This window comes from Synchiropus splendidus, chromosome 11 (assembly GCF_027744825.2).
Source record: "Synchiropus splendidus isolate RoL2022-P1 chromosome 11, RoL_Sspl_1.0, whole genome shotgun sequence".
NCBI lineage: Eukaryota > Metazoa > Chordata > Actinopteri > Syngnathiformes > Callionymidae > Synchiropus > Synchiropus splendidus.
Genome location: NC_071344.1, coordinates 10,969,747 through 10,989,404, shown reverse-complemented (window position 1 = coordinate 10,989,404; position 19,658 = coordinate 10,969,747). Strand labels below are relative to the sequence as shown.

General features: G+C 43.0%; 1 protein-coding gene across 8 annotated transcripts in view; it reads right to left on the bottom strand.

Moving 5' to 3' along the window:
• Positions 1–19,658, bottom strand: part of si:dkey-237h12.3 (teneurin-3) — a 266,708-nt gene that overhangs the window by 9,254 nt on the left and 237,796 nt on the right. For 6 of the 8 annotated variants that reach the window (XM_053878277.1, XM_053878278.1, XM_053878280.1 and 3 more), the window contains 5 exons: positions 17,022–17,042; positions 12,582–12,814; positions 10,088–10,242; positions 2,199–3,079; positions 363–538 (listed from right to left, as the gene is read on the bottom strand). In XM_053878277.1, coding sequence (XP_053734252.1) covers positions 363–538; positions 2,199–3,079; positions 10,088–10,242; positions 12,582–12,814; positions 17,022–17,042 — 1,466 coding nt within the window. The remainder of the gene's footprint in view (positions 1–362; positions 539–2,198; positions 3,080–10,087; positions 10,243–12,581; positions 12,815–17,021; positions 17,043–19,658) is intronic. The other 2 variants (XM_053878279.1, XM_053878282.1) reach the window with 1 other exon arrangement.

Here is a 19,658-nt window from a genome sequence, read left to right as displayed (position 1 = left end):
AAATGGGAGACATGCAACATGAATCTTCACACCACGCACATTTAGAAATGAATTACATATCAGCCTTAATGACACAGAGGCTGGATTATGCCTCGTGTATGAAAAGAGTCAGCATGACTCTTGACGCCGAGAGGTGGCTGGACCATCTGGTTATCAGGAGAGTAGGAGTATTAGAATACAAGGTTGATGCGCCTCTCTGTCACCTCAAACCCACACTGAGAGAGTAATCGTTTACATTGGCACCTGTCATCCTCTCCTCGCTGTAATGATACACATCTTAAGATTACGCACCACTCCCCCGATGACCCCTCAAAACAATGACAAATCACGTCTTAGAAAATAGGCGTTTAAAGCGGCCTTACCCTGCGAGAGTGTGTAGAACGCACGGATGCTGGAGGTGTTGGTGGTGATGCTGATTTCCTCATCCGTCAGGGAACTTTCGATGTCTACTGTCAGAGCACTGTAGGTGTCTGCATACAAGTTGTTCACCATTCCGGTGGGGAACGTCACATTCATTAGCCGTCCTTCACCGTCATAGCTGTTTGGCAAAAACAACATTGAATGACAAAAGCATCATGGCCACAGTGCATTCAATTAAATGCCGTTTTGAGAAACACCATTGGCATCGCAATTAAAACGCCATCTCTTTAGATGTATTCAATTTGCAATGAGTGGAAGGCGTCAACGGGCCGAAGCACGATTTGATTTGGATCCCGAACATCTCCTCTGCAATCAGGTTTATATTTTTAAGAGCAAACTGGTAATGAATTCAATCGCTCGGATAATCGATGTGTCAGACGGGCGGTGAATGCTCAGCTTTCATTGGTATTGTGAGGACATCATTCTGCATGTCATGGGATGTGACAGCAAATTACACTGGGGGGAGAACAAAGTCACCGAGTGAGGCAACAGCTCCACGGAGTTTTGCTGGTACGGTGGAATGAAATGTGAAAATAATAATGGGTTTTGTTTCACAACACTTTCGTTATCAACATTGAATTATGGAAGCGTTGTACGGAAAAGCTGTACAGTAGGAGTGGAACATGGTGCTTTAGTTATTATATTTCCACAATCATTTCAATTTCTTTCCGTTCTCATAAAGGAGTGCATCTTAAAACTAAACTGAGCGCCTCACTCTGGTAGATAACAACCAACCAATCTTTGGACATATAGATGAACAACGCAAGCCAAGGGCAGCCAAGGATTGTTCTTTTTTGTTCATGATAGCAACTTATTACATTATCACAACACAACAAATATTATTCTCCCTCAAAACTAACTGATCTCAGGTTTCACAGCTGCCGCTGTCCGGTCCAGGTGTGTCCCCGGCAGGTTAAAATTGCTCATCACATTATTGAATGACACATCAACATGTACTTCAGTCGAGGTCTGAAACAGGCATTGTGCCTTTCTGGCCTCGCAGACTAGCCCAAGGTTCACAGGCGACGGCTAAGTGAACCCACTACTTCATTAACAAGTGGATCAAAGCACCAGTCGTCTTAGTGATTGGTGCACAACAGGTGCAGGTTGGCTGAACTGCGCATTACCCGAGAGAGTTCCAGTCACCTCCTGACCCAGATATTCGTTTCACAGGACAGAACTTATCTTTGTTATGTTGGCTTCTGTCATGTACGAACTCCTCTACAGCTGTTCTGACAGGTTAAACTTACGCCAAGCTAGTACACAACTGTTTTTAACGCCGAAAGTGAAGTAGGCTCTGTCAAAGTTGCCAGTCAAAGTAGGCTATTATGCTGAACCTAGGCACATTTTATAATTAGGATTCAATTAAATTCACACCCTAAAGCACTTTGCAGGTGAGGATGGCTCATGCATAAACGTGTACAAAACTCTTAAGTACACACACACACACACACACACACTGTCCAAAATATCTCCTCTGAGTCTTGTGGCCTCCGGTGCTTTTTTCCAAATAAAGACAATTATGAACATTAGTGTCAGGCTGAGTCAGTTAAAGATTTAGACAGGTAAATTAGGAGAGCTCTTTTGTGGAAAACCAAGTTTAACTAAAATAAATGTATTCAGCATGATATTTGAATTCAGCCCTTACTGCGATTATTACATGACAATTCTAGCTTGTCTGACTTAGTAGATATGGAATATCAACCCTCGCTATTGTCCACACATCTTAAAGAGTTCCGATACGATCGTAGCCTGTCTGTGGTCCGTGTGTCACTTACTCGTAGAAAGTTGTCCAGCCGATCTCTGAGGTCTTCGTGGCCAGCAAGCCGTTGTTACCGTGGTATGTCAGAAGCACCAGCTCTTGACCCTGGGCGGTGAGCGTCTTCAGTCCACCATTGGTGCCCATGGTTAGCCAGATAACCTGGTTGTCCGGAGCAACTACGCGCACTGGCAGCCGGTTGGGATCTCTGCGGATTCTCAAGGTGTTGCCGCTGCTGTCCGTGATGGCTGTGATGTCGTTGTCAGTGCTGTAGCTGAACGTATACTTCAAGTCGCCAGTCAGCAGGCTGGCTGTGTGCTGGTGAGTGCCATTGTTGTCAAACATGTAGAGTTCCTGTGCATCTGGTGATGCCACTTCATACCCATTGTTGGACGTTAGCGTGGGACCATTTCTGGAAATGGCCCGTATTCGTATGTTGCCCAGGTCTGCGATGTAGAGAGTTCCATCGGGACTTGCCACCAAAGACGAAGGCGCATTCAGTCTTGCATCTTTGGCGTAGCCATCCCCGGTCTGATAACAATCGCAGTTGGCGTCATTCTTGCAGTCGCAGTCAGACAGAATTCCCGCCAGGTGTGTGATCTCGCCATCCACAGACACCTTCCGTATCCGACTCATCTTTCTCTCATCTGTCTCAGCTATGTAGATGGTGCCATGGAAGGAAATGGCTATGGAAACTGCCGATTCCAGAGGTGTAAGCTGTGCCCGTTGACCAGCGGCCATGCCGCGCTCCAGCCCAGCTAACGGACAGTGGGTGGGACGTCCTGCTGCGATGCTCACTTGGCCATTCTCTGTGATGCGTAGAACAATGTTGTTGTCCAGGACGTAGAGAGAGTTGTCCATGGGGCTGACAGCCAGATCAGTGGGCCATTCCAAAATCACCTGGAAAACAACATACCGCTCATTTTTATTTGGAATTTGAGAGATAAGTTAAAGAAATCCAATTTCAATGGGGAGGAATTCATGGTTTTAACAATTAAGACTATCATCGTAACACTATACCTGTCTTGGTACTTCAATTCATGACCACTGCAGCAGCACTATGCTTGGATTTTGACTCCCTTTGTTCTCATCTTTCTTTTTATTAAGCAATAGGTCCATTCAAGCCACTCGAAATGCTTTTGTGATTATTATTTTTGATCAGTTTAAACTGCAACGGAATTTGCAAGCATTGCCCGACCATCGGCCATTTTTGTAGTCGTGCATAAACATCTACAAAATATCAGTTGACAAATACAAGCATTTAAAATGTTGTTTTGATGCACTGCTACTCTATCGTAACATAAAGTACCCAACAGAGCCCTTTTAAATAAACATTGCCAACCACCTTTAAACGACATTTAAATAATCTTTCTATAGAGACTGAGCCATTACTGCTGCTTGGTTGTATTCAAATGCTACAGTCAGGTGCAGAATCTATACTTGCATGAGTACCCTGGCATGCATCCTACATTTGCATAATTACCAGACAGGAGGAAAGCCTCAGTAGTGAAGTTGCAACAGGAAGTTAATGAATTCAGCTGGGCGCAAATATGTTTACCTCCCAGTCATGATACACTGGCTCTGAGCAATTAAAGGTAAGCGTGCAACAAAAAGCTCTTTTAATCTTTTGACTACGGTTTCATACAAACAAATGTTCCTGTCATCCTTCTAAACCTTTGAGGCATTTGGATCGAGACGTCTGCAGATGGATGGATCTCTTTATTGTCAAATTTAGAATGCCGTTTCAGAAAACTGGAAGATAAACAAGGGATGAAGGAACATTTGAGCTGGAGGATTAAAACTCTTGTTTTGATCCATTTGTTAATGTCTATTTAAACTTCTGTGGATGCATAAATTTACAAAATAACAGTGGCTGCAGAGACTGTCACTTTCTGCTAAGCTGTCTCCCCCGTTGATTAAATTTGCGGAGGTAACTACTGGGCGTAGATTAAATGTGGCATTTGAATTGAAATGTTTCAGCTAAATGAAGTGGCGAGTTGCTCCCCTCCACTCTGGTGTGGGTGCAACAATAACCTTGAGTGAACACTTCACACCTTCCCTCTGTGTAATTCTGGCTGAGACCTTAGCACTGGGCTTCCCATTGGGGAACACGATTATAAAATTGGGTCAAAATAGTGAGCAACAAGCATCAAGACGACAGCAGGACCAAAAAAAATGAGATTTTAAAAGCCTTAATTTCTCATCCTTGAATCTTGGAATGATAATTCTGATAATGTTGTTCCTCTTTTTCTTCCTTCTGTATAGTCACAGGAGACATTTTGCCACTATTTAACCAGGTACTACAGATTAGGAACAGCCTGTTATGGCCCTATATGGATTTTTGTTTTTGCAAGAGAGGTGCACCTAGGTCGAGGCAAACATAAAAAGCGACCAACAAAACGTCTGAATAGTAAACTACACAAACAGTCATCAAGAAATGACAACTTAAATACACAAACAGGAGTCCCTTTAGTGACATCAGCGTTTTTCTGTCAAAGCTTTACAAGTTGACTTGTGGCTGAGTGCATGCTGCCGTAATGTTTTTTTCTGAGTCATTCCAGTGTAACAGAACAACTATCTTTGGGGGAGATCAATAGAACCAACATTGTGCAGCGAGTGCTTTAAGGATACCATTCATTTGTCTCATTTCCCCACTGCTGGACAAAGAAAGAAGATGTCGGTTAGCTAGAATTTTGCTGCAGGTCTGACAAAATCCCACACTGCAGGATGTTGCAAGCTTAAACTGTGATTATATTTCTTGCTAAGACATTAAACTGTCTCGTGGGGAAGTGTCTAACAGACACCCTGTGCAAGGGTAATGTGCGTTTGCAGCCTCTACCTGCCTGCCTTTACTAGTGCAACCAGAATGATGTCAACAAATGTCAGCATTAGATGCCCTTGCTCTTCTAAAGTGTGGCTGCATTTTGGGAATGGCGAGGCGGAGGCACCGTGCTGCTGCCGTTTCGCGGAACTCATTGCACAGTGCATTTATCGCACGTAAAGTCACCCTGCTAGAAATGCGTAATGCATGGGAAGTATGACCTGTGAGTGTGTCACGAGCTTCATTTGCATGAGTCTCGCGGCGATTATGTAGAGTTGGCAACACTTTCTGATGCCTTTTAGACCTGAAGTTCCAAGCATCAAGCTGCAGTAATAACAAGAGTCCACTTACATCTGATACGAGGCCATTTTGACGGAAAACAAAATACGTATTTTTTAGCTTAAGAAGTTCAACAGTTTAAGGCGAGCTGGATGGTTGTAAATGACAAGCCCATTGTCAAGGGTGGAAGGGCGGCCATTTGAACCAGCACTAGCCTTGTAGACAATGGTGGTACAGTCAGAATTCTTCTGCAGCTGGTTTTCACTTCACTTCCTGGACAAAACCATTCACTTAGCCTGTACTGAAGTATTCTTAACTCTGAACTCTTTATGTGGAGTCATGCTAGTCAGCAGCAGGCAGCGTCCTTAGCTATTGTGAGGTTATAGTATCATTTAAATACCAAAGCTATGGAGTCATGCCTCTTCATTTGGTGTTTTTATATTATGAACTCCAACCATTGACATTGTGTATTGAAGACTGGTGTCGCATAGTCTTCACAGAAATATTGATGGGCAGAAAAACATCCGAAATGGAGCTGAGACGTGTTTCATTAACGGAGCTCTGCTCTGCTCATCAAGAACATGTTGTTGTGATAGAAGAGTGACTGTGACACCACGTATGTCTGGCTCGGCCTCCATATCACTAAATTGCCGCTAAAACTGCCAAAATGCTCCCAAATTGTTGCTTTTTCCACAGGGCCATTAATATTAAAGCCGACTGCCTTCAAGGCGGCTGCTAGTTAAACTCCACTGAGCCAGTTTTCTCTGCTCCAGTGCCTCGGGACGCTGCCATCGCGCCAACGCCGTCTTTTATTGGCTGCTACCAAACGACTGAGTTAATTAGCGAAAAAAAGTGACAAGCTTAATCCTTTGTCTTCATGTTGTCTTCTGTCCCACCCACACCCGCAGAGACACACGCTCAGATCGCTTCTTCTGTTTACATTGAAATGTTTCCATTTCGGTTTTCCCCAATAATGTTGTTATTATCTGACCTTTTAATAGGATGATGTTTGTCGGTTCCTTGACGGCTGCACTGCCGGCAACCGACCGTTTGAAGTGCTTTGTTTGTTGTCTTGTTTTTCTCACCCCATGTAAGCTGATCTCCATTTGAATGGGATAATTCCAATTAAAATGTAAATTGGTCAAAAAGCATTGTATCACCGGTGTAGGAGGTGAAGGAACCTGAATCCCCTGCACACTCATCAACTGCCAAATTTGCTGCGCAAACACAAGCCGTTATGATTCCAGTTTGATATTTTGGCCCACGTTTTTAATTTGTTGTGGCAAACGCCGAAGAACTGAAAGTAGCCAGAAGGTTATTGTCAGCATTAGTTTGTTTCAAAGGGCTTAACTTGGGTCAGTAGCAGGTCTTGAGGGTGGAAATAGGAATGCTATTTTGGTGACAGACAGGCGGTCATGATGTTATGAGGGGTTCTGACAGAATGACAAGAGATGTAGTTAAAGACAAAGATGGTGAGTTTAAGAGAGACAGGAGAAAAGATGGTCTGGGGAGAGAGTTACAGATGAGGCACTGAGCAGGTTTGGACGTGTGCAAGAGAGATTTTCAGAGGAGTAACAAAACTGCCAAGCCGGAGACGAGGAAGGCCACAGAGGCGGTTTATGGACGAGCAGGTGAGAGATGAGAGTGTGAGGAGGATGGAGGGTGTTGAAGGCGAAGATGAAGTATTGGCGCAGAGATATATTTTATTGTGGGAGCCAGCAGTGGAAGCGTTATCCGGACTTTCTCGTGGAACACTGCTTCTGCTCCAGCCACATCAAACCGCCGGCCCAAGCGCAGTAATTACTCTCGCAGCTGTATCATCCTCCGTGACCTGAAAACTCATCTCCACAATAAACACTACACCTTGCTACTTGCTGCCCAAATCACATCTCACCCAGAGCTCATTTTCTCCACCTGCACTTAGCAGCAAAAATGTCCTGCTTTTGTTTCGCCCAGAGCGAGGGAAAAAAAAAACGATATTTTCATTTCAGCTGTTTCTTCTTCACTGCGGCTGTATGTGTTTCTCCACTCCATAAAGTCCATAAATGTGATTGTACCTCTTCTCGTGCGACTCGCTCTTTCTTAATTCAGTTTAGAACAAGAAAATCCTTGCTGAAGTTCATTTGTTTTTGGTTTTTTTTTCTTCTCTTTGTCCTCTAAAACTGTTCCACGGCAATATTTTCACGTGTCTTGTTATAATAGGACTCATGAAGTCACTTAGTAAATATAAGACATAAAAAAATAAGAGCACTTAGTCCAGCGAAATGAACAGCCTGAAGTGTGCGTCTGTTTGTGGGTGCCATCACTGACTGTTTCTGAGAAAGTGAGTGTGTAAAACTATGTGTCTGTAAAAGAGTATAACTTTAGTTGTAGTTGTGTGCAGTGTGTAGCAGTGTGTGTGTGTGTACATGTTAAAGAGCTTGTCTTTACCCAATGGCAGTTTGCGTTTCTTCATTAGTGCTTAGGTTGTGAAATATTCAGGTGTCAGGTTTGTCTGCACGCGTTTTTAGTTTTGTTGGGCGTTTGTATGGCTGTCCATCTGTGTGTGCATCTGCTGATACTTGAGTAAGAGTGTGAACAATGTTTTTACTTGTCTGATAAAATGACAGAGTGCTAGTCTGACTCAGAATTTGTTGAATGACTCAGAGAGTTTGTGTGCTTGCATATAGCCGTGCACCTAAAAATCAAGCTATGGTATCGCTAGTGACCAGCATGAGTGTGCCCGCAATATGAAAGCGTGTAGAGTACAGCATGATATAGTGCAGACCTGGGCAAAGTGCGGCCCGGGGGCCAAATGCGGCCCTTTGACTGTATTTATGTGGCCCTCCTGGAGTCAGAGCAAAACTATAAAACTGACATTGTTGTTGTCTCTGACATTTTGTCTTATGGATTGTTTTTTGTTTATTATGATGTAACTGAAACATAACCTTCTTGTTTAATTATTTTTTCTAAATCTTCTCTCGTGGCTATTTTAGGAGCATTTCTTGTCAGTAAGTAAATTTTGAAATGTATGAGACACATTGACAATCTTTAAATGGAATGTGGTTTAAATAAAATAAAACACAACAAACCAACAGTTTCTATGCATTTTTACAGTGTAAATTAATAATCACACATGATTTTTATTTTCAATTTTCTCTTGTCCTCCTCTCTTTGTGTTTGACGGCCCTTCTCAACGGTCACAATATATAACCCGGCCCCTTGGGAAATTTAATTGCCCACCTCTGATATAGTGATTGTTCATGTTTCTGTAGGTATATCATTGTATGAGTGAGTCCATCCTTATGTACGGAGTTTCTTAGTCTAAATCCTACTTTGATCAGACAAGAATTTTATGTACCACGTTAGATTTAGAGTGGAGGAAAAAATGAACTTGAAAGTAAAAAAGAAATAAATACTGCGGGGGAGATCGAGTCCATCTGTGTTTGAGCACCATAAGAGACTTTTTAAAAATTCTCTTTGACTATCAAAGATAATACAAAATCAATACACTTAGATCATATGAACTTAAATACTGAAACCTGTTTGCAAGTGAATGTTTAACAACAAAAGGACCCATTTGCATTTGAAGACTGATTCTGATATTGAATTGATTTTGTAAGTTTGGTCGGAGGGCCAAAAGCTGTCTTTGAACTGTCACTAATGCCGATTATTTTTTGTGCTCGGGCTGTTTCATGGTTTTGAAGGCAGAGCTACTGTCACCTTTTTGATGCCCGACTCACCAGGCTTCAGTAGAAGTTAATTGATTTAATTTTTTTTTTTTTTGTTACAGTAGTTGTTGAGTACAAGTTATGAGTGGAGTGATGGGCAGAAAAATTGTTCCTCACTTCTCGCCCGGTGTAGCTGGGCTTGGTTCCGGACGCCTGCCGATTATTACGATCAAAACACTTGCACAATTTGTTTGTTTGTCACATTTGAATGCTTTATATTATTAAATTCCATGACACTAATCATTAATATCACCCCGACATACAGGCACTGCAATTCTTGGTCTTTGTTTTCATTACTATTAACGTTATCTTAAATACTCCAGTATCCAATGTAGAACTCACTGTTTTCGTACATTCACTTCCTAAATTGACTGATCATCAGCAGGGGCCTTAAACTCAGTCGCACGAGGGGCCTTTTCAACACGGTGGTGCGCTGAACACAAATGTCATTCTATTTCGGCAACGGACTAATGGTGAGTTTTTACCATGAAAGTCTCCGTCCTCACCAGCAACGGTCATCTCAGATACAACCTTTGATCAAATGACCTTTGACTGCATCACTTTTTATTTTGAGGTCCCCACATTAACTGTTGGCATTGCGCCATGATAAATATAATCTCCACCAGCTGGAAAACAGACTCTCCAGTAGTGAAACCTGAAACACGGTCAGCGACGATATACTCTATTGGACATGCACTGAAGGTGATCGAATTTTGGAATTTTGGATTTGGCCCACGGGCCTTGAGTTTGACACATGTAAAAACAGTTGGTCACATGCAGCAGAGTGAAGCAGTACGCTTGCATAAGGTACAACGACAGTATTTAGATGCAGCGGAGTGTGGAGAGTTAATTGTCTGTTTAAATCCATATTTCAGCAGAACCATTAAAGCGCTGCATGACTCAGCGGGCAGGATTATTACTCGTGCTGTGGTTGCGCTGGCCCACATATGTAATCTATACTTACATAAGACTGTGACCAATGGTGGGGGAGATAAAAGCAGGATAGAGCTCTGGGGGCACAAGGTGGCGCAGCGACATGCTCACTCTACGCGCCCGGGCGCCGTTAATGGCCGTCTGGCATTTCGCCGTGTAAGTCACCTGATTGATGTCCATGCTATTATCGCAGGTCAGAGGTCGGGCCGATGTTAAGTCGTTGGAGCCCAGGAAAGTGGAGATGATGCCATTCTGGTCCACCTTACGGATGGTTGTGCCGTCCACGAAATAAATCAGTCCGTTCTTGTCCACGGCGATGCCTGTTGACATCAGGTGGGAGAGGGAGGGGAGGGGGACAATGAGAGAGAGACGTGATAAGAGACAACACGGCAGATATGCAGCGACGCTGCTGGCATGACTCAGTGGTCGGAACACGATGGATACATGTGTCAAGTTTGCCTTCCCATTATTCAGGTCACTGCAAAAAGCACATCCATCAATTATTCACCAGCTGCTTTTCTGCTATTAAATAATTTCTCAGGCAGAAGTGGGAAAGCCTGTATTCAGACCGTATAGATGCACTTGCGCTCTAAAAAAAGGAAGCCGACTTGGTGGCAGCGGGGAAAACATATTTGGGAGAGATTTCTTTTGTGGCATCAGAAATCATTAACAATCGGCAGCCTTGGCCACTTTTGGGTTGAATGGGGTAGAAACTACATGCAGTTGCCATGGCGACAAATTCTCTGTGTGATGGAGGTTCAGAGCGGCAATTTGCAGTCAAGTCTGAGGAGTTACAGCCGGCGTTCGTCACCGGGTTGAGAAAATATATTACGGTGACACGCGTCTACATCAGTGATGAGCCTGGAGTGGGAGTTCAATCTCACAACGCACGCAGGGCGACGGCTCTCATCCCACACGTCTATTTTAATGCTCTGTCCAAAACTGGAGAAAAGAAAGTCTCTGTTCTTTTTAAGTGAAAATATACACACAGACTAATCTTTTTCTTCTTTTTTAAGGAATGATTTTTTTTAAATCCGTGCTCACAAACCATGATAATCCAACCATTGTTTTGGTAGGAACAGCAGCAACCGTTGAGCGTGTCAAACCTGTTGAGCTCTATTCTGAGTGTAACACACATTCCTGTGCTACTGCCTCAAATTATTGGTGAAACTAAGATTGGAAGAAGGAAAGGGAAGTGTTATTGTGACTGAGAGAGAGAAAAAATAATGGGGTGAGAGAAGTGAGAATGAAGGGAAAGACAAAGGTTGTAGAGTGTGACCCACAGAATCTGTGAAAGAGTTGCCCAGAAGGTTGGACACACAGCAGGATGGAGAAAGAGAAGAAACTGTGAGTGAGGGTAGGAGACAAAAAGAGGGAGTAGAGAAGATGCAAAAAGTCTGAAGACCTGGAAGGCTGGTTAGAAGACAGCCGGGATGGGTGGAGCTAACAGGGTGCTAGAGTCAGCACATGATCTCAACCTCAGTGCCGTGAGGCTGTGAGTGGAGACGTGGTGGAAGCTTTTTAAAATAAAACCTCAAATCCTCCAGGTCCCCTGGCTTCACCGATGACACGTCTCCACTCTCAAGATGCAACCTTTTCTAGTCATCCATTGATCTTCAGCAGAAGTGCAGTTCAAGCAGCATACTTGGGAACCATGTCGCTGCTGTGATCTCTGCGCTAGTAAATGTTTGTGGATGAGCCTGTACACTTTGACCTTGGTTTGATGAAGCTTGAGTGAGAGCGGAGTGGCTGTGTTTGACCCGTGGCGAGGTCCACACATGATTGCTTTCTGCTAAAACATTGACGAGCTCAGGGAGCCCTCTGCGAATCCTTGGGAGCCCGCTATTTGACAGTTTCCGATTTTTAGACAGATGAAACGTGTCACATTTGAGCAGAGTTCACCGAGCGTCTGAGGCGAGGAAGGAGTGGGTAGAAAAATCAGAGCCATCTGCTGCGACTGCTCCGGCCGTGGCTTCCACCCACTCCATCATTAGGGGTCGCCCTCTTTCACTCAGAACTCTTTGGAAGCGCCGTTAAAAGGTAACGGCTAATGCAGAACATTCACATTAGCTGCTCTCATCAACTCGGCAGAGTAACCGTGCCACCAAAACTGTTATTTTCCACATCACATTGTTTGATCCCTCTAAGCTCCAACTTTTCCTTCAGAAAGGAGTTTGAACACAAAAGTGCTCAAGCTGCATAAAAAAAAATTATATATATATATATATATATATGTATATATATATATATATATATATATATATATATATATATGCATATGCATAAAACCCAAACCATGCTACTAAATAAATCATGAGTCATCTTTTTGTGAGTTTACTACAACAACTACAACAACTTGTCCACTTGTGGTTTTTTTTTTTTTTTTGCAATTCTGTGATAAGAACATTTAAATGTTTGATGACGATTTAATGTTGAGCATTTATAAAGCATTAAGCAAGCAAGGAAAATGATTATTCCTCCATTACAAACACATTAAATATTAACAACCGAAGCAATCACGACAATTGGAATTGAATTTATTAGTAGTACTGTGGAAGTACTTAGTAGTTTTATCTCCCTTGTACAGCTGACAAAAAAAAAAGGTTTTCTAATGTAAAATAAAGACTTAAAGACAGTATGTAAGTAAGTAAGGATGTACCTTTTGGTCCCGTGAGCGAAGCCTCCGGAGCTTTCCCTCCATCGCCACACTGGTTTTCGTCGAAGGGCAGACAATGCTCCCCAGTTCCTGCCACCACCTCTGCGTTGGACTGAAGATCCTTGGTGCCGGTTAATGTTTTGGGCCTGTAGATCCTTCGGGAGTTTGTGTCGGACACATAGAGCTGTCCAGAGACGGGATCGGTGGCCAGGTAGTAACGGTGAGCCGGGTTGTTGCTGCGGTTGAGAGAACCCACCATTAAACAAGGCACAGCCACGCTCACAGCCACTGCTTCTGAGCTCCTTCAAGACACCAGCTAGCTGATTTTCAGTGTCCTGAAAGATTATTTTGAATACAACTCAATACAAATTATGAACATGTTTTACTGCAGCTCAGTTTCTGAAGAGCCTTATTGCCAACTGGCAGGCAGTCAAACGCGTGTAAGTGCACCGATAATGAGCTGAGGTGGGAAACAACGTCTATTTTTTAAAGGTGAGAAGATATGTGTGAACATTTTTCAGGAGGGAAAACAAAGGGCAGAGCGAGGGAGAATGAAAAGGGGAGATGGAAAAATGTCTGCGAGGATTTATCAATATTGCAGCTTAAATCAAAGAGATGACAAAGTCTTACCAGATCGCTTCGTTCGCGATCACTCCCCCGTAGTAGAGCCGCCGGGATTTACTGAACCGACTGACTTATCCCAACAAACTCAAGCAATTAATGGCTTGTGGTTCTGCTGAATTGCATGCAGCTCAAGCGTCGGAGGCACAACATAACATTTATTGCGCAATATTCCCTCTAGCTGTCTTTTGGCAAGAATTCTCACACTTAAAAAACAAAAACTGACGCTCTGCGCTGTTGAATACCTTTTTCATTGGCAACTGTGAGACTAGTTTATTCCAACACACTTCTCATTAAAATGACCCAGATTTGCAGCATTAACCCATGAGTCTCAAAGGTGCCTAAGCAATGACTCAGAGCTTTTGAGTTCACAAACTGCTGGACAAATCCTGAAATGATGTTCTGGGTTTAGCTTGTTTTGCAGAGTCCAGAATCACTGCTGTCAAGACAGAACAATACAATCCTTAGATTCTCCAAGTGGATTGAACTTTGGTCTGTGTTCATTCTATTGCCTGATTTTTTGTCTTGTCACACCCTTCAGAAGCAATCCTCCAGAAGCTGGGGGCCAAAGTGTGGCCTGAAGTGTGATTTTATTTTTTAGTTTACTGAAAACGGAGGTTAATGCAGGTTTGAGTTCACGTTGCTATGGTGACCTCTGAGGATGCCAGTGTTTAAACTAGGCTAATAAACAGAATAGCAATGAAAACAAACTTCAGCTCACTTTTAAAACCAAAAAAAACAGTAGAAAGGGAAGGAATTACATTAGTGTGCCTATGTATTTTCTGAAATAAGGCACCAAGTTTGGTGAAGGGAGATGAACTCAGATTATTATGCTAGATTTAGCCTCCAACAATGAAACCATAACATCACAGTCAGATTCATATTTCCTGTTATAGGAGAGCCGTAGCACATAGTTCCGTAAATGTAAATTTTGTTTAGTTTCTTCCTGTCCTGTCTCTTCTTTGTTCCCAAGAGCTCTGCTAATAACACGCAGCAGTCGTGGGTCCCAGACTAAATTTGATCTCACGCTGGTAAATGGGCTTCCTTCCTGTGCTCCAAGTTTGTTTTCTCTCATGATTTATATTCTGGTGCCCGAGTTTGGTCAAGTCCATCGAATCTTCTCTCCTGGCTTAGTGATGCCCTTGGTTTCCTTCCTGTCTGTTCCAGTTCGCATCATTGTGTTTAACAATCTGTCGACTGCAAACCACTCGCCTTAGTTTATGCTCCATGCAGTTCTCGAAAAACAAAACCAATAAGTCAATGTTTGACAAAAGTGGTTCATCAGGTGCCACAGTATGAGTATGTGGTTGATGTGTCAGGACACTGGAACATCACATGTGAGTGTCAGTAAAGAGCTCAAAACAGCGGCTGTTAACATGAGCAACGGCCGGCTTTATAGCGGCGCCGTAAAATCGGCTTCTTTGGTCCTTCTCCAACTTAATGGTACCTGAGCCAGTGGCAGGCGACGCAGGAAGTGGTATAATGTGACAGCAGAAATAATTGTGGCAATGAAAGATCTTTGTAAAATGATGAAGATGAAGTTGTAAAAACCTGACAGCGATTATGAGTGAGCGTGAACGAGCAACATCAGTGGCTGCTATTGGCTTCCCATAAAGAACTGGGGCAGGCCAACGTTACCACTCTTTCTCTTGCAGTGAAGATGGAGGTGGAGACGAAGCAGCTTTGTGGTGCTGCTCTCCATTTTTACAGACCTTCAAGGAGAGGTTGTGAAGCTGCACATAGTAAAATAGCAAATAGTGAGAATTGGAAAGACAGGCTTCAGGTTGTCTGTCTTTAGTCCAGTCTGTTTTCAAAGGGAAACAAGAAGGCTTTGTAGATACAGTGATCCCAGGCTGACTCATGGTTCACCTTTGTTGACCTTGCTGTCTTTAGAACGAGAGGGTGTCTAATAATGCCACTTATTTCTCTAGATCACTGGATTAAATAAAAAATGTTTCAATGTTGTTTGTCCTTCCACTTTGCGTCTTGCACCTAAATAGTGACCTGTGTGATTGAAATGAACTTCTCGCGCTAAGACACAAGATCTTGTGATTCTTACCGCTGCACTTCATTTGTTCTTTTTATGCATTATTAATTATTGATATACACTTCTCCTTCTTAATGTTTTTTTTTGCCACAATTTTGTGTAACATCTTAAATTTCAGAGTGTTTTGATGTCAGAAAATCAACTTTTAAGTCTATTAATTGTGAGCCAAAATAGAAGAGTTGCGTATTAGCAGTTGTAACTTACAGTGCTGTATCACTATCTCATTTTTTTAGAGCTCTAAAGTAAAAGAATGATACATGGCTGATCTTGGAACAGAAGATTACTGTTTGGTTTTGGTTTTAAGCTGTTTTCTCTCAACACTGACATCTTTATTGTCGGTTTATTTGTTTGTTTCAAGCAGGATTAGCCAAAAACTGCTTGACAGATTCTCATGAAACTTTGATGAGATGGAATCAAGGGCAGAGGAGAATTCATGTTTTTTTAGTTTTTTGTAAGAGAAAATAAAAAAATAAAATTCAGATATAGTAAGATAAAAGACTCAATGGACTGTAACTTTTAACCTTCTTTGATCATTCAATTTCCAAGCTCTGTCCAGAGAAATGTTTCCTCAAAAGTGAAAGTGAAAGTTGAAAGTGACTTTATCGCATGAATATAATACTCATTATCAGTCTCAAGACCACCATCTTAGGGGTCTCTGTCCATCCGTTTGTAAACAGAATAGCTGAAACGGATGGGTGTCTTTCAAGTGAAACTTGAGGCAACCGAGAAGGGATTTGATGTTGGTGGTGTTTTCTAGGTTCATTGGGATTTAAAATGGTAACTATGTGTTCTGTCCTGGACTTGGTCCATGGTTTTGAGGTTTTGACTCATTCTCAGGCAAGGAGTCTCAACTACATCACTAGTTAGATGGGTGAGTTATTTAGCTACTAAAATAACTCCAGGAGAAACAACAGGCCATTTTTCTATGTTACTGTTTTCTTGTCTTGTCTGAATGACTAAAACTCTCCTTTGCATTCAATGCTCACTTTTAGCGCTCACTTGATCCCAAACCTTCCTTGAGCGCTTCACTCGCAGTTGAACTCCTGAGCCTTCTTGAAACCATAGCTTTAACAAAGCTACGCCAGTCAGGGCTGATGCGTTCAGACGCTCAAACAATTCAGGGAAATGACTGTGCTTTAGAGTGGTGGAGCTCAGCAGGTTCACCAGGGAGGAACTAGCTTGTACATATTATCAGGAAAGAAAGGGAACAGCAGAAGTGAATTTCGCAGCTGTTGCTCTGAACGATTCTATGAAAAAAAAAACAAACAAACCACCTGACATGTTAAATACCCGTCGACGTAACATGGCCCTCCCTTCTATCATAAACACATGACTCATCAACGGTATAGCATCCATCTCAGCTCGCCCAGAATTTTCATCCGATTCACAGTTTTTCTCCATCTGTCACCTCCTGCACTCACCACCACACAATCAATGAAAAGCTAATTACTGCCATTTTACTTGATTGGGGACTTAATCACAAAGACAGCCGCGCTTCAGCCCTCTGGATCGGAGCATCTGCCAAACATCACTATTAATGTAATCAGGAGCTTTTTTCTTTCACCGATCAGGGTTTATTTTTTTGGGTCTCCTTCTTTGCAATTTTGTTGTTTTCCGTCGCGGCGCGACCTTCTGGCTCTACGGAGCTGCAATTTGGATCCAATTGGTTTGTTCGAATTACAATCCCCGGCGCAAACTGTAAGAGAAAGAGTTCTATTTTTGAAGATGAGGATGGGTGGTGAGGAAGATGCATGCGCTGTGAAAGTCACACCTACCTGTGTCTAAAGTCTTTATTTCTACGACAAGACATGGGAGCAGGAAAGACAAGGAGAGAATGGGGATCATGAGAACACTTCACAACGTATTCCGTCACATGAGTAAAGCAAACAGGTGCCACTTTGGATTGCAGTGACTCAATCCTTGCTGAAATCACAGTCAGTAAATAATGCACACAATGATTGAAAATTGCTCCAGATATGACAGTTTTATTCTGTCCCAACAATGTCTGACAAAAAAAAAAAAAATCAAGAGTGTCCTTGAGCAATCAACGCAGAATGTCACCGGAAAAAAACATGGTTTGTCGGGAAGCAGAGAGGCGTTGTTGAAGCAACCCTGGGAGAAAATGTGAACTCCAATCTTCATAAAGCTCCTTCCTGCAATGCCGCTGCTTCTCTCAATTTGGCTGCTCCTATTGAAATATTGATCTGGCGACTTGTTACTCGGGCGGCCGCAGCCAGAATCTAGATTACGACTTCATATGAACATCAGTCCTCAGTGGTAGATTAAAAGACGCCTCAACAGGTTTAACTCATAATATAATTTTGTTCATTCTTCAGCGCTGCTTTGGTTGCAATCTGAACTACAGCAATAATGAAATTGGCCTTCATGCCACAGTCGATTTAATTTAGCCACCGATGTGTGTGTGTGTTTTATCCTTGTAAACAGTGTGAAATGGTTGCTTGGAGACAGAAGCTACTGTATGCGTCTAACCATTATTTATCCAAGCTGCTGAGCATTCGAGCTTTTCTTTTCTGTGCGCCACAAAAGCATCCTGCATCCCATTTGTGCTCAATAACTGTTCCAACGTGAGTTGCTCGGCCAAAAATCACAATGTGTGCATCAGCAGGTTTCAGCGGTGGAAGAATAAAAAGGTCAGGCTGTGCTTGAAATGCAGAAATGTGTTAATGTCCACCAGGCTACATCCAAGAACCAACAGAAATAGATTTGGGAAAACATCCTTTGGGCTAATGACCTCACGAGGCGATTGTTTAGCAAGCGTCTTTCCGGGACGGAACAATCTGGAGGCACCATTCTTGGGAGCTGGCCGCTAACTCCAGCTTGCCTGGCCATATTGGCAGCACCTTTACTCATAGATGTCGGGGAGTACTCCGACCTGTGTGGCGACCTAATCCCTCCATCTGGTCCTGGGTCTGCAAATGGGTCTCTCCCCAGATGGACATGCGCTAGTTACCCTCCACAAGGCGAGCTGTCAGCACCAGCTAAAGTCATCAGCCATATTGGCTGCCATTTTGTAATGATCACAGAGACTTTGTCACGTGTTCCGACAATTACACTCACGTTGTGCCCCAGAATGCCTGAGGCAGCTACTCACTATGTACAGTATGTTGAGCACATTCTCACTCCAGAGGTGTCTATTTCGGCTACCTGGGATGTTTGCGTATGATATAGAAGTCAATATTCCGCGTGTTGACGCAGTGGAGTTTCGATGGGATGAAATGTTTCTCCACCACGCTAATGTGCGACATACAAAAAAGAGTGGTTGGAGTTTGGACGTGTAGGGTGTTTTTTGGTGTATATATAGCACACTATGTAGCCATTCGATTCACTCACAGCCCTTACCCCTACTGCTTTCCTATTCTTGCGTGACGCGTCAGGATGTTTAACACAAATGGCTGACTTCTGCGACACGCCACAACGCAAAAGCACACTTGAGAACGGTGGATATTTGACGCATTAGGAGTGAAAATGTGCAGATGTACTCCTGATAAAAGTCCACCAGGGCTTCCGGGTATTTAGTTTTTGAAACAAATGTTCTTCTGAATAAGTGAACTGAGACAACTCTCTGAGTCAGTCTAATGAAACAAGAGTGTAGTTCACGGTGGCTTCACTTGAGTCGCTCGGACTGGGAGCGCTTGGGCAATAAAAGTCTCTCTTTGGCTTTGTTCAAAACATACTGCTGTGTGGCTGCAGCGCAAAAAACTACTCTGCTGTGCTGAATATTAACAGCTAAATACAATTAAAGATTGACCGCACGTTTTTACAATCACAGTTATCTGTCAATTTATAATCCGTATCGAAGTGCCTTCTATAAAACTGCTATCCTCATTGGACTGACTAACACACACACACACACTGTCACGAACATCTGTACTCTGTTCATGTCCGAGACTAATTATTTTTCTGAGACAACTGCAAATGTTACATCCAGCAGCCCTCTGTCCCCCTCAGTCTCCGTGCAGCTGCTGCCTACAGCTGGTTATCTTAGATGGATCTGGTTGAGAAGGTTGGGGGTTAAATCCTGGTGAGGGTTCCCATTGGCAGGGTCACTGGTGTTGTATGCCTACTCCAGTGGAAGCCTCTTCGGATAAAAGTGTCACTTTCAATAAAGAGCAAAGTTCTCCTGAGGATAAATGGCAGGGCTGTCCTTCATAAGTGTGGCTACCACTTCAAAGCCAACGTGTCTTGCTAGAATCTCGGCTATATTTAGGGTTTTCATGTGGTCGGTTTCACGGCGTGACAGCAGGTGATGATGGGGTCGAGGAGAATGAGATCCCAACTGGCATTAATATAAGCCACATGTTGGAATCAGAGACGCGCTAATTTGAGCAAAGTTGGCCTGAGGCGGGCTTCTTGCTAATTACACGCTACTTACTGTCTCTTCTAATCACGAA